Genomic DNA, 14,298 nt, shown 5'->3' on the forward strand with positions numbered 1-14,298 from the left:
GTCTCCCGCCGCCTCCCTCTCTCTTTCCCTCCCTCCTCCCCTGCCCCCTCCCGCCGGGCTGGCCAGGCCCGCGCGCGCCGCCGCACATGTGCAGTCGGGCGCCTCCGCAGCAGCGCGGCGGCCGGCGGGCGGGGGGTGCTCCCGCTCCGCGCTCCGGGTCCCTGTCTGGGGGCGGCGGCGGGGGATGGAGCCGGCTCTCTCTGCCTTCGGCCGCTCAGGTGCGGGCAGCCCGGGCCGGCCTGCAGCTGGAGGAGGATGGGGAGCAGCGGGGGGATGGGGGAGGATTTGGCGGGGGGGTGGGTGTGCTACCGCCGGCGGGGCGCGGAGGCTGGGGACCGGCGTCCCTTCCCCCCCCCCCCGTGCCTCCTGGCGCGCGGGCGCGTCCCCCCTTCCCCGTGCCCCCGTCGCCGTCTCTGAGGCGATTAGCGCGGCCCCTCGCTGCCGAGGGGAGGCGGCGCGGGGCTCAGGGCTCTGCCCGGGCGGTGAGGCCCTGGTCGGGGGGCGCGGAGTGGGGAGGCGGGCGGGCGCTGGGTGCCCGAGGCGCGGCGGCGACTGCCAGGCTCTGCCTCTTGGTGCAGCCGCGGCCCGTCCGCCTGCGAGGAGGAGGAGGAGGAAAAGGGGGGGTGCAAGGCCCCGGGGGTGGGGGTGGAAGCTGGCCCCTGAGGCCTACTTGTGCCTGCTGCTGGAAATGGGGGTGGGGAGGCGGTCGAGGGAGTGATCTTTTCCCCTGCCGCTTCTGCCCGCGCCCTGCTCTGCGGTGTTGCAAGGGGCGCAGCTGGACAGGGACCGGCCCAGCGTGGGTTGCCTGCTGCCCTGCTGGGATCGGGTACGTGCTGGGGGGAGGAAGGGCGCTCCTGCCAGGGAAGAGCTCACCCCCGCTGTCGGAAAGGGGGTATTCCCCACACGTGGGGTGGGGGCGGGGGGGCCTTAGGGGATGAATTGGTGATGACAGAAAACTTTTTCCTCTATAAATACCGTTTTTTAAAAGCTAAATTGTATTTGGTGGTAGTCAGTAATTGCGGTTGTAAAAACTTTCCCTCATTTCATTTTTATAGCTGATGTTGCCTTTACTTGCTTTCTAGAAAATAGCATCATTGTCTCTGTGTCCTGCAGCCGTCAAGATTTTAAGAGGACTGGTTTCTAGTCTTTGGTAACATGGCAAAAGATGTAAGTATATTTGTAGCACATCGTATGTGGAAGCATAGCTCATAGAATATTTTTGGGTTTGTTAACAAAAGCAAACCAGGTCATGCTTTATAATAGCTGGCATTAACAAATATATGAAACTTACTTTATCCGTGTTGTGCATCAAGCCTCGGCTATGTTTTCCTGTAGATGTAACAACATAAAACGGCTTCAGATCTGCAGACATTTTTTCCAGAGTAATTAATCTTTAAGAATATGCTCATAAAAGCACTTGGGCCATTGGCATTACGGCTGTTCACATTGAACACTGAAACAACTTGGTTTTGATATTGGATTTAAAAAAACCTCAGCAAATACTGTTTGGATGCTGGGGTTATCATTGACTACTGTTGTCAGTTGGCGTTGCCTTTCTTGTGTTCAAGGAGGCAACATGTATTCAAGGGAGCGAAGATGATTCCATCTCCATATGTGTTCATTGTTTTGTCTCTAGCATCCACAAGATGATAGTTAGTGTCTGTAAAAACAGGCTTGGGGGACTTTCATCGTAGACTTCCATTACCATTGACATTAAGGTTAGTGGCTTTGACTCTGGCCTACCTCTTGAACCATGTTTACTCTTCCAGTACTTAAAAAAAAAAATTTTAACAGGTTCTGCATTTAAGATGTAATTCATCATTGATACCTAATATAATTGGGCTTTCACATTCCCTTCTTGAAAAGACAAGATACTATTCCATATTCAAGTTAGAATATATCTCCTCTTCAAAAAAAACAAAAAACAAAAAACAACAGCATACAAGCTAAGGAAGAGTGATACAGTTCAAATTCTTAAGTGGCAGGTTAGAATATAATGTGGACTGTTGTAGCTTTCAAATAGCGAGAATTTCCATGAAATAGTGATTGGTTTAACAAATTAATCTTGTAGAGAATTTTACAAGTTCAGAAGCAACTGAAAAAATATCTTAACATGCAGAGAAGCAACCAGAAATACGTAGTCACTCAAAGCTTGCCTGGAAGAGATAAGGGTGGCCAAGTGCGTTACAGATAGCAGAGTTCAGGGAATGAAAGGCCGTATAAGCGGGAAGAAAATGAAAGAGGAATGTTAGACTAGGTGATGAAACAGCTCTAAGTAATCGAGGTACTAAAGTACACTTGTTTAATATTAGCTTTTGGGAATGTGATCCCAGTAAGTGAAGAAGGGCTAGCACCTGGAAATACAGATGAATATCCTAGAAAGTCTAGGGGAGCAGAATGAGAGTAAAACATTTAAGAACCGACCTCATTTTTGGAAGATCTAGCTTATTATAGGAAACAGGGTAGTTAAGGAGGGGAATAACATACATGATAACAAACTTCAGAAATTGAAGAAGATGCTACAGATCAGAAAAGAAATTGTTTTCACTATCTTTATTACAATAATTAATAAGCTGAATTTGGAAAAATTAAAATCTAGGTCAGGTTTTAGGTAAAATTTTAAGTGTGCTTGAACACCAGAACAGGATAGCTAGAAAAGGTACAAATCTTAACTGAAGGATTGTCTAACCTGTTCTTAAAAACCTCTACACATACTTAATCCTGCCTCAGGGAAGAAAGATGAACTGCTTACCTTTTTGCAGACTATTACATACCCACCATTACATGATGTCTAAAATGTGTAGTGAATTCTGAGAAATTTTAAATTTCCGGGTCTGATTATGGGCCCTATTAGGTTTGATTTAGTGCTAGACAATAGAGATGCTAATTGGTATGACACTTTTTGATTTTCAGAAGGGAATAGAATTATTCCCACATTTTTTTGTCCCAAATCCAAGTTTCCTAGTGAAATAATGGAATTAATCATGATAGAGATAGTATAACTAAATTTCTGGGCCCTGAATCTATGAAGACCTGCACCGCTGTAAATTTAAACATTCTGACATGGAAATATTGCTGTGATTAATGGCCTGTGGTTCTGCCTTGTCACCTATCAAGTGCACTAACTGACTGTGAGAGGTAGTGGTGAAGAAGATGGCATAGTTGATGAATGCCCCCACCCCTTCCTTCCCTTTTTCTGAGCAGACCTGAAATGACTAAACAGTGGTAAGGGCTCTGCTGCTCCAATGCCAAGCCTGGGCTCCAGGTGGCATTTACATGGCCAAATGTGCTTCAGTGTGCTGTAGCCTGGGAACACGGACTCAATGTATGTCCTGCTCTTCCTCTGTGCTGCTGGGGCCAGCGCTTGTTCTGGTGACAGTAAAGCAGGCAGGCAGCCCTGCAGAAGAGGAAGGTGTGGAGCCAGGGCGCCACAAGATAACGTGCTCCTACTTAACCCCTCCTCCCACCTGCTGCAGGAGAGCACTTTTCCTTCTGTTGCTCACTTCCAGCTCTTCTTCTGATACTTCTTTATAAAAACTATAATTTGAAAAGGCCTGTTTGAAAAGTCAAATACTTGTAAAAGTTTCCAGACTGAGACTTTGCTGGATAGTTGAACAAATGGGGAGCATGATGGAGAATACCAGCTGACCCAATTAAATGTTTTTTATAAAGTATTAAAAAATTACAAAAGTACTGATCAGGTAAGCTGGCAAGATAATGCATATGAGCTCTTTGACCCAAGCCTAAATTCTGTTAAGAACCGCTTCGAAATATATCCCTGTAATGTTTTTCAGAGTGTACAATAGAGAAAATAAGCAACAAAGTATTGATTTTTTTACAAAATACTTTCATTTCCTCAGCAGTGGTCAGGAAGCTATGGGGGGGGCGGGGAAGATGAATTCAAATGTAGCACCTTAATTAAGAGCCTGCAGGTGGAGTTTAAGAGCATAATCACAAGTAAGGTTATAGCTGGGTAGGCTGAAAAATAATAATGGAAAAAGAGAAATGCGAGCTTGTGAAGGTTGGAATATCTGTGGGTATATCAATTTTTTTTTCCTTTAAACTATTATATAAAGAGTATGGGATCTGGAATGCAATAAGTATAAAGGGGAAGAAAGGAGGAAGCTCATCTTCCAGCATGATCTGGCAACAATAATGAGCATTGCTGGTTTTGGTTTTATGTAAGTGAGCATTCTGTGGAGTTGAGAGGCAGTTCTAACAGAATCAGGCAGATTGGTCATGGAATATTGCATTCAGTTTAGAATTCCTAGTTACTAGAAGTACTTTACTTTTTGTGTAATTTAAGGAAACAATGAAAAAAACATGGATGAGAGAACAGCAATTGTACCTCAAGGATGTGTGTGCCTTGGGAGTGGGATCATTCTATTGTTTGTCAGAGGCTGAATGACAAATTAAGCTGAGGTTAGTAGGGTTGGGTACAGTTTGACATGTACATTTGCACCATATGAGAAATTTCTTCGTCTGAGACAGAGATAGTCATCCCATGCAGAGAATCTCCAGGAACTCCAGCATAGCCAGTACTCCTCTTATTGGTTAATTGAGGTCATTCTCTAAGACTTTGAGTCTTCTGTAAACTCTGCCACTGCTTACAAAGGTGGCACATTCCAGGCAGGAGCTGGGGGAGCCAAATGTACACACCTCAGCTGATTTATGCTGCTCACTGGATTTATGGGATTAATAGTTTGGTGGGGATCACAGTTCCCTAAGTGAAATGGTGACCTGTCCATCCTTGGCATGCTTAAAACTAGGCAAGGTGCAGCATTGAAAGGAGGAGCAGGAATTACTGTATCAAGAAAGGAAATTTTGGTGACAATTTTTTGCCTTCCAATTCCCAGTATAAGACTGAGGGCTAATTGCTGACCACTTTTATATTCACTTATGCATTGGAATTGTCTGTAAATTAAGTCGATAAATCCTTTTTAGTATCAACAGTAAACATACCTTCCACCACTAAATTAACAATTTCTGTAATGTAGCGGAAGACCCAACTTGTGGTATGACCCTGGTTCTCCACTCGGTTACTTCTGTTGCAAATGCACTGCTGCGGCCTCTTGGGCAGCCATAAAGTGAGAGAAGCTTGTGGCTCTTTTCTTTAAGACCCACTGTTAAATGTAAGAGAGGAAGCAGGAGTCACTTGCAGGAACCGGGTCTATTAGAGGGGAGAGTCCAACGCATGGTGATAGAGAGAGTAGTGAGGAGAAGGGGGCTAGGCAAAAGGAATGAGTAAGATGCCTTCTAATCTCAAAAATTACATATATCTAAATACATAAATTAACTACTCTATATAGTAGCAGTTGCTTACGATTCAGTTGTTCACCATTATTGTGTGGACTGTTTCCAGTCATTAAAAAAATAATAGCTGTTCATGAAGAATATGTGGTTGAAAACCAATTTGATGTTTCACAAACTTCTTAAACTGACACACCACTGTTAGCCTTCAGAATTTCTCACAGACTAAAATAACTTTCTTGAAAGCTGTTTGTCTGGAAAGCTCATGCATTTCACTGGTTCATAGGTTGCTGACAGTTGCATTGGCTTTGGAACCACTGGTTCTAAAGTTAGATTTTTACATTTTTAAAATTGTTTTATTCTGCTCTCATCTTTTGCTTGAATGATTTTATCAGGGACTCTTCATAAAACTTGTATCTCTCTAATATTTCATGGTGCCTTTATTAATCTCAATGAGTAGTAGCTATGGCCCATGTATGTAACTTTGTAAAGGAGGCCTTGTACTGGTGTGTAAATCTGAGGACACCATGTAAGAAGTTCGGCGTGCACAAAGTTCAACACCTGATCTGACATTACTGTTCAAGAGATCTAGGGATTAACGTTAATTCTTTATTTTAATTGAGTATTCAGAATACTTTCAGGTATGTAGTTTAAACCAATGAATTTATTCCACAGTATTACTTAATAAATATTTTGCTCAAAGAATATTTGAAAAAAAATCCCACAGGGAACTAATATCTTACAGCAACTTTACTGGATAGGTCAATAGGTCTGCTAGATTTGGGGAAAGAAGTACATCTCTGCTTCTGTATGGCAATTTTGCTGGAACGCCGCAAAAGTTGTACCTGTTAATGGCTTTCACGTGGTGCTTCTACATCATTGTTGACCAAGTCTTTGTGGTCTGAAAGGTTACATTTGGGATGGATTAAAAAAAGAGCCTAATGGAAGTAGGAAAAAGGTGTATTTTGGATCTTTTTTACATGATGCACTTTCAATGTCGAGAAAGTATTGAAAAGTCTGCAAGACATTTTTCAGACTTTTTAATATCAGCATGTGTTTCTCCTTTTATGTTTATTTTTGATTATGTACTGGGAATTTCAGTGAGGCAGACTAGAGAAGTTAAGTCTTCAGTGGATCTCAAGTGGTTCATGCACCTTTTTTGATACAATTTTAGTTCAGCAACTTCTTGGTACTTGATCTGTATCTATTTGCCTTTACTGAGTTCTAATGTGTTCAGAAGTTTGCAAACTGAAGATCAAATACTACTATGAAATTAGGTCTTCTAAAAAGGCATCTCACTCTGGGATTTCAAGTGTTGTTAGAATTTTTTAAAATATGCTTTTTAGAAGAGGGCAGAAGGAAAATGATCTTTAAGCCCTCCTTTTTACATGGCAAATACACAATAAGAGTTTCCTCCCCCCCCCATGTTGGTTTGTATTTATAAGGCAGAAAATAGGAACTCAGAATTTGCCTGTCACGTTGCCAATTTATTTGTCTAAATAAAGCATTTTTCTGTAGCCTTTAAGTGTTTAACTTCTCTATTAATTTTATGTGTCAGTTAATGGTAGTGGCTTTATATAGATATATATTTGTAGTATTACTGAGTAAATACAGTGTGCTGACAACTTAACATGCTAAACAAAAATGCAGCTTTTAAAAGTTACACTAGGGATCACTTATTTTAGTGTTTGTATTTGCTTGCCTGGATATCACTTAATGGAGATTTATTGTGGCTAATTAGAAGTGGGAGGAAAAATTGGCCAATGTTTGCTAAACATTCTCTGTGTTGAAGTGGTTCTCAGACAGATAGCGGACAACTTGATTTTAAAGGTTGACAGTGGTCCATATCCCCAAAAACACTGCCAGCTACTTGTCTTGGGTTGTGTTACATTATGCTGAGTGTCCCAGTATTGCATCAATGGTTATACAGACTTGCTTGAAAATTATGCTGTGGGCTGCTGGAGCCTTACAGTAGACTGATAAGGAGGTTGGTGAGGCAAATGGTTTTGGAATGAGTCCTGTTTAACATTGCTTGTTTATTTCTGCTGTGGTGCAGATACAGTTGGACAAACTGCTCTAAAGATTTGATTTGGCTGGAAAAACACAGGTCTATTTAGGTCAAATCTAGAACAGCACCAGGATCTAGTTGTGGAAGTGGCTGCTGCTGGTACCTCTCTGCATATGTCTGTATGGGCATATGGACTGTGTTTAGTCCAGGGGGACACAAATGATGATTTTATTTTCTGATTAGTTTGTGTAGTAGAAGTGGCAAACCAGTGCTTCGGTTCTATTCACCCTATGAATCTCATATTCAATTTTCCTTCATTCTTACAGCTTCACAGTTAATTTTGAGGGTGTCAGCTTTAAATTTTGCAAGGATTGTATCATTTGGGCAATTGAATTATCAAAAGAAACAACCCAGTAAAATTATTTTAACTCTTGTGGTATTTTTGATCTGTGCGGCTGCTTAGACCGGACTGCTATTTGACTCACCTTCAAAATTCTTCGTCTATGATTCTAAGACTTAATTTTTGCTGAATTATAGGTGTGTTGCTCTGTTTAGAAAAAAAACAGGCAAGAAAGCTAATGGTCTTGGCATATTCAGCAATGAGGAGACCTCAGGTGTCATTCTGTATATACTCAGTGTCTGATGTATGTGCAGTATTAGTGGAACCTCTATGCAGACCAAAGATTGACAATTCTTAACTGAGCTACTAAACCCGTATTTAGCTTTATCTTCACAATTCTGCGTGATCCAGATCTTTAATATCTAGTGCTTTGACAATGCCCTGCTAGTGAACGTGCTAGTAATTCAGTTTACTTTTTGGAAAGCTCATTTCTGTGGTATAGCTCATTGCTGAGTGGTTGATGAACACATTAATCTTGAAGATGCTGCCATCAACTGAGGATGTGGTGTGATCTCTGTTTCAGAAGGCAGCTACTGAGACACAGTAAATAAAATGAGAATTTTGTAGGATCAGACTCCTATAGCCTGACTTAAAAGTTCTTTTAGATTACTTGTACAGTAAGGAATTGTTCTCACTGACTTAATTTGTGAAATGAAATTCAAATGCTTTAAAGTTAAGAACTTTCCTGCGATCCTCTACTTCATATCTTAATTGCCTTCTAACTTTTGCAAAAAAATGAATTGGATGTCCCATAAAAATAGTCTCCTGCAGTTACATGATGATTCATTCCCAGGGCGTGTTTGCTCTGGTCCCTGAATGAGATGAGAATTCAATAGGAAAAATAGTGTATTTTCATCTTGTTACAAATTACATTTGTGTACAGTTGGGGTGAAAGAAGAATTAATGTTGTTTAAGTAGCATTATTTCTGATTATAAGCTTTTCTCCACTTGGTAGCTGTGCTAGTTTTCCGTTGTGTGTGTTTGTTGCTTCCTGATATTAAAATAAGACAAACCAAACAAGCCCTACATTGTCAGTGAAGTGGCACATAGTAAAATTGTATGGCATACGGCCTTTACATTTATTGTCTACTCTTAAGCAGTAAAATGATTAGGGATTGTCATTTGGTATGGATCAAGTTAGGTGCAGTTTGCACAAGATGTGTGGTTGTTTGCCAGTAGGCTTTGCAAATGCCTGTAGACAGCAGAGGCATCCTCCTGATGCCTTTGACAAGCTCTGGGAGAAAATGTACTCTAACAGGAATCATTTTCTTTCCCAATTTCTTCTTCTTCTGGCTCTGTCTTTACTGCCACTTTCCTGATTTATTTTGAAGTTCTCAGTCTGAGTCCCAGCTTATTTACCCTTTCAATCATAGTTTAGAATAGATTGTATTTGTCTTCCCAGTTCCCATGTTCCTCCCTTTTCAGAGGATCTGATCTCCTTGTTCTATTAAAGCTCTCGTCTGGATTCTCAGCAGTTCTGTTGCCTATGCTTTTTCAGTGACTCTCAGTTTCTCTACCTCAACTCTTACCTGCCATCTTCCATCTCATTTTCTAGCTCACTTTGTTTCTCTCCCAGCCAGTCGCAAAATTGTCTTGCTTTCTGTCTGTCCCATTCTGACTCCCATTCTTTAACCATTGTTCTATATTTGGCACCCACATCCCATGTTCTGTTGTCAAACCTCGTTCCGTGCCTCAATCTAGTGGGCTTAATCTGCTGTTAGCAACTGAAAATTTCTATTCTGAGAAATACCTTTTGTCAAATACCTCTGTTGCCATTTATGTCTACCCTTTTTCTCTTCTTTGAGCTCCTTTTCAGGGAGTATACTTAAAATGGGCTCATTACCTAGAAGCAAGATAGAAGAGGTATTTCTATAGCACGTATGCTTGTTCAGTCTTATTTTAGTCAAAATTCTTGGTCATGCTGTTTTAGGTTACTTGTCCTTCAGTCCAAATTCAGCTTGAATCTTTTCTGTTTAGTGAATCATTTTATGCTAATTTTCATTAAGAAATAGAGTTGCAAGTCTGGAAAGCTGTGGAAGAAATGATACTTCTGTCGTACGGGTGTTGATTTTCTAGTGCATAACTTCAGAGACCACAAATGTTAGCTTGTTGGTAAGATACTAAATTATTCTATGATTGTCTGCTCTAAGGGATTTTTTTTAATAGGTGAAATTCTCTGCATTTTTAGCAAATTTTGCTTCAGATTAACTTTAGTCCCAACAAAAAGTTATTTCCCAATTTACTGACTTTAAGGCTGAGGGCACGTGTAATCTCTTTCAGCTTTTACTTGTAAACAAAACAAAAATAGACTTCCCAGTCTTGATGACTGTTGATGATCTCATAGCAGGCCAAAGCTAACTTCAGCTGAATTTTTTGTATGTTTAGCCCATCAGTTGATTTCTTTTCCTTAGGAGTTCTGAATGATGTGATGAGACAAAGCCTAGGTGATGGTTGGGATCTCCACTCCAGCATAGCTTTCATGGTTAAAATCCAGATTTACAAATTAACCCAGTGGTCTTTTCCTTCTTCCTCTGATCTGTGGAAAGGAGATCTTAAGTTATTACAGATTAGATGCTATGTTGAGCGTCAAAAGCTATTTTAAAAAATGATTGTTGATTTTCTTGTAATGTGAAAAGGATAAAGGGCATATCTGTATCTGTTGCCTGTTCGGGATACTAGGAGTTTCTTCACATAGCCATAGAGAAGTATACCTAGCCAACATGTCTCTTGAAGAGGAAAGCAATGCTAAATTGTGAAGTTGCACACACTTAATAAGCTTCCAGATTGCATATTAAGAGCATGATACTATTTCAAGCATTATCATCAAATGAAATAATGCATCTTGAAATTGAGAATCATGAGATGATAAGATGTGGAATATAAAAAAATTACATTATCAGGTGAAAAAAATAAAAATCAAAATACCTGGTGACAAGTAGCTTGATAAGGCCTGAAAACTATGTGTATTTTCCCATCAGAAAATAGAATTTCCTTAATGTCTAAACCCTCCTTTGCAGAAGGCTACTTTTCCCTTGGGGAAAATCAGATGTGTCTTCATGGTGTGTTTTTTTTGTTGGTTGTTTTTTTGTGTGTATGTGTGTGGTTTTTTGTTTGTTTTGGTTTTGTTTTGTTCCTTGTGAATCTGTGACTATGATATACTTAATGGGAGTTATAGTTATTTTCCTGTATTCTCTTTCTTTCTTTTGGGCACTGCACTATGCTAGATAGGTTATGGAGGAGTAATCCTGGACTCTTGTCAAATATAACCTGGCTTGAAAAATAGTGGGAATTTCTTTGACATTTTCTAAGAGATTTTTTTGCCTAGTATTTCCATTTTAGAACAGAGACACCAGAATTTCCTATGGAATGAAAGTTCTCCTGTTCAATTTTCTCTCGCCAAAAGCTTGTATCTGAGACTGAGGCGGCTCAAAACTAGTGATAAATTTTTATAACCTTGGAATTAAATAGTGCATCCAGAAGTGTGAAGAGCATGCTAAGGCTGGAGTAATGGGATTTTCACTAGGGATCGGTTTTCATTATGAATAATAGCAGCTGGGGTTGCTGTTTGCTGTGGGATTTGGTAGTACTCTTTCCAGATAGTTTTCTTGGAGTCTCTCGTAGGCATACTCTTATGAATGAGTTGAATATTTACCAGCTGTTTTAACTGCTAGAGCTGAACCTTTAGTAAGACACTGGTGTGGAAAGGCAATGGAACTGTAACTGCTATACTCTTTGTCACTGTCATGGCTCCTGAGGGGATTCTTCTTGTTGTTCAGTGATTGCTATTCTCTGATTTTTCCCAATTTGTAATCTCTTATTGATTAAATGCAGTGTATTTCCCAAATGTTCTTCAGTTTGTCAGTGACTTGCGTAATTTCAGGCACACAAAAGCATAGCCTGGGGCATGTAGCACTAACCTGACTCTTTGTGATGCTAGGTTAGATTGTGGGTTTTGGGGCTGCATATTGTTTTGGGTGATACTTTTCACTGTTTGTTCTAATTATGTAGAAGAAAACTTGAAGCTTATGAGATTAGTTGATATTACGATATGGTAGTTGGTTGAATACTTAAGGCTAAAATGAATTAATAGGGATTATTATATTGGAGACCATTCTAGTTTTTAAAAAAATAGAAATAGGAAGGGACCAATAAGTAATTGATTACTGAATTGCTGAATTTGCTATTTACTGAAATAGAGATTTGCATTTAATACTTGAATTTGCTGAATATGGCAGCTTAAAACATTATCACTGTAACTGACATGAACTCGATGCAAGTTGCTTTTGCATGTTAAAATGATGAATGGATTTAATAACTCAGAATTGTTAAGTTCATGTGCTTCTAAAATGAAAGACATTACAGATTAAAACAGTCATTTTCTTGGTGGTCTACTGATCACAACCTCAATATATTAAATGTCTTTCCAGTCTCACTGATATCTTTTTGATTCTCACGGAAAAGAGAATTTGCAGGAATCCTTGAGTACAAGCCTCCCTGTTCTGCTATTGAATAGAAACTGAAGTACTGCGTTTAAAGAAATTATGACACCACGACTGCACTTCCTGTGTGGTCTAACACTCTTGTGAAATTGAGGTAGAATGTGTGTATAATGTAACACTTGCCAAAAAAATTCATCATCTTACACCACATAGCATTCCAGTGTTTTGGAATGTCATATTGCCACAGAGTGTAGCTCTAGTAATGTCTTTGTACATGATACTGATTCCATGTTGATGAGTATACATTCTTTCTTTGAAAGTGTCTGTATAGTCTGTTGCACTTCTGAATTATGTAGTATGATGAAGAGTTAGGCTTATAAAAAGTTCTGGTGCCTGGGAAAAGGGTAGGAGAACTGTCGTTTGTTCAGGTGGACCTTTGAATCCCTGCTTTGGTCAAGATGGAGAACAGGCAGTGGTTGTGTACTGGTAAATTGTTGCAGTCTCCTTAAAACAATGCTATTTCCTTACTTTTGGGGTGGGGGGAATTGGGAGAATGGAGAACAACTGCCACAGGCTCTTCATTCTACCCATCAGTTCACTGTCTCCTCACTTAGGTTTTCTTTGTGTCACCAGGTCCTCATTGCTGCCGTGCCATTACAGGCCACTGCTCCTTATGCTTCCCTTAGAAAAATGTCTCTTCTGCTCACTTTTCAGCCTGTCCTCAGTGCCCAGTCATCTTCTTTTCCCCTCTCCCCCTTCACTGAGGAGAGAAAGTTTCCCGTTTTGTAAAGTTCCTTGTCTAAAGAAATCGTTGCTGCGTACACCTGGATAATAATAGCATCACAGCATCCTCTAGTGGCTCACTTGGTTTGCTGAACTTCTGGCAAATCGTAAGTGGGGCTTTTCAAGTAGACTTCTAAGGGAAAAGCTTTGCTGCTGACTGACAGCAAACCAGTTAATTGCCTCTCTTGAAGATCAGCAGTAGCCTGCCAATACCAGCTACGCACAAAATGCAGCTAGGGACTTTTCAGCCTCTGTAACACCACATGCTAAACTATGGTTAAGTGCAAGTGTTGACTTTCTTGCTTTTCTTTCTAAATGGAAACAGAATTTGTGCCCTGTGTTCATTATTATTTTTTTTTTTTGCATCAAGTGTTTTCTATCCAAAAACTACTATTATTTTTTAAAAGTAACTTCTACTGTGAGCTTTCTCAAAGGATGGTGATTACTTCAAAAGCTTGTATGTAATCCAATAGCTTGTTCACTTAAAAGCTTTATATTCTGATCTCTGGAAGAAAAAGCTCAAGGTGTTTCTTCTTAATGCCTTTTTTCTTCTTAAAATGGCTTAAGGCTCTCTCCCACCTCTACTGGGATGTAGATAAAACATTTTGCTGTAATGTTGTTTACTTCTGTGGAGGGTAAATAGCATCTACATAGAGAAAGATGTAGTCAGAGGTGTCAGTGGTTCTAATTAGAAGGGTGTTCAGCTGTTTGTTAAACAGTGCATGTACACTATAAGAGCTTAGGACACAAAATAACAAGGTAGGTGTAAACTGATTTTCTGCTTTTGTTTTAAGAATGTTATTTATAAAATCAAGGATTTTAAAAGTTTGGCAAGTAATGTTCCACAGCAGTGCCATTACATAGTGGCAGATTTGTGACAGATTGTGAGTGGTAGCAGCAGAGACTTGTGGTGTGATTTCTTCCGTCTTTAACAATAAAAGGCTGTCTGTGTTTGTAAATTTAATAGAAGTTACTTTCTTTAACAGGCTGGACTAATTGAAGCCAATGGAGAGCTTAAGGTGTTTATAGACCAAAACCTAAGTCCTGGAAAAGGTAAGAACATAATTTTTAGTCAGACTCTCCATTTCTTGATTTTCAGTTGTTATGCTTATTACTGGCTTTAAACTGCTTTCTTAGCACAGTTTTTGTAAATCCTCTCGTAAGTTATATAATCAGAAGGCAAACTGTAGATTTTCTGTGGTTTATAATTGTCTCTAAATTGCATGTGAAGTTCAGTAGTGGTTTGTCATCCCATATGTGATCTTCTCATTAGTGTAGCTTGTGTTTAACTATAAAGGCCAGGATGGTCTAAAAACATCTTTTGGGGCCCTATGTTTTAGCAAATGGGAAAAATGCAGGAGTGTAGCAGGAGTAGTGTCATGGGGTATGACAGTTTTTATGATAGGCTTGCACAAGAG

At 40.0% G+C, this 14,298-nt stretch overlaps 1 protein-coding gene across 12 annotated transcripts in view; it reads left to right on the plus strand.

Annotated features, from left to right (window-relative positions):
- The window catches only part of TFDP1 (transcription factor Dp-1), a 57,715-nt gene that overhangs the window by 590 nt on the left and 42,827 nt on the right, over positions 1 to 14,298 (plus strand). For 3 of the 12 annotated variants that reach the window (XM_075091548.1, XM_075091635.1, XM_075091593.1), the window contains exons 2-3: positions 1,083 to 1,167; positions 13,867 to 13,933. In XM_075091548.1, the coding sequence (XP_074947649.1) occupies positions 1,156 to 1,167; positions 13,867 to 13,933 (79 nt within the window). In that variant the 5' untranslated portion in view covers positions 1,083 to 1,155. Of the gene's footprint in view, positions 1 to 43; positions 219 to 522; positions 827 to 1,082; positions 1,168 to 13,866; positions 13,934 to 14,298 lie in introns of those variants that run through there. The other 9 variants (XM_075091643.1, XM_075091623.1, XM_075091613.1 and 6 more) reach the window with 9 other exon arrangements.

Source organism: Phalacrocorax aristotelis, chromosome 1, assembly GCF_949628215.1.
Source record: "Phalacrocorax aristotelis chromosome 1, bGulAri2.1, whole genome shotgun sequence".
Classification (NCBI taxonomy): domain Eukaryota; kingdom Metazoa; phylum Chordata; class Aves; order Suliformes; family Phalacrocoracidae; genus Phalacrocorax; species Phalacrocorax aristotelis.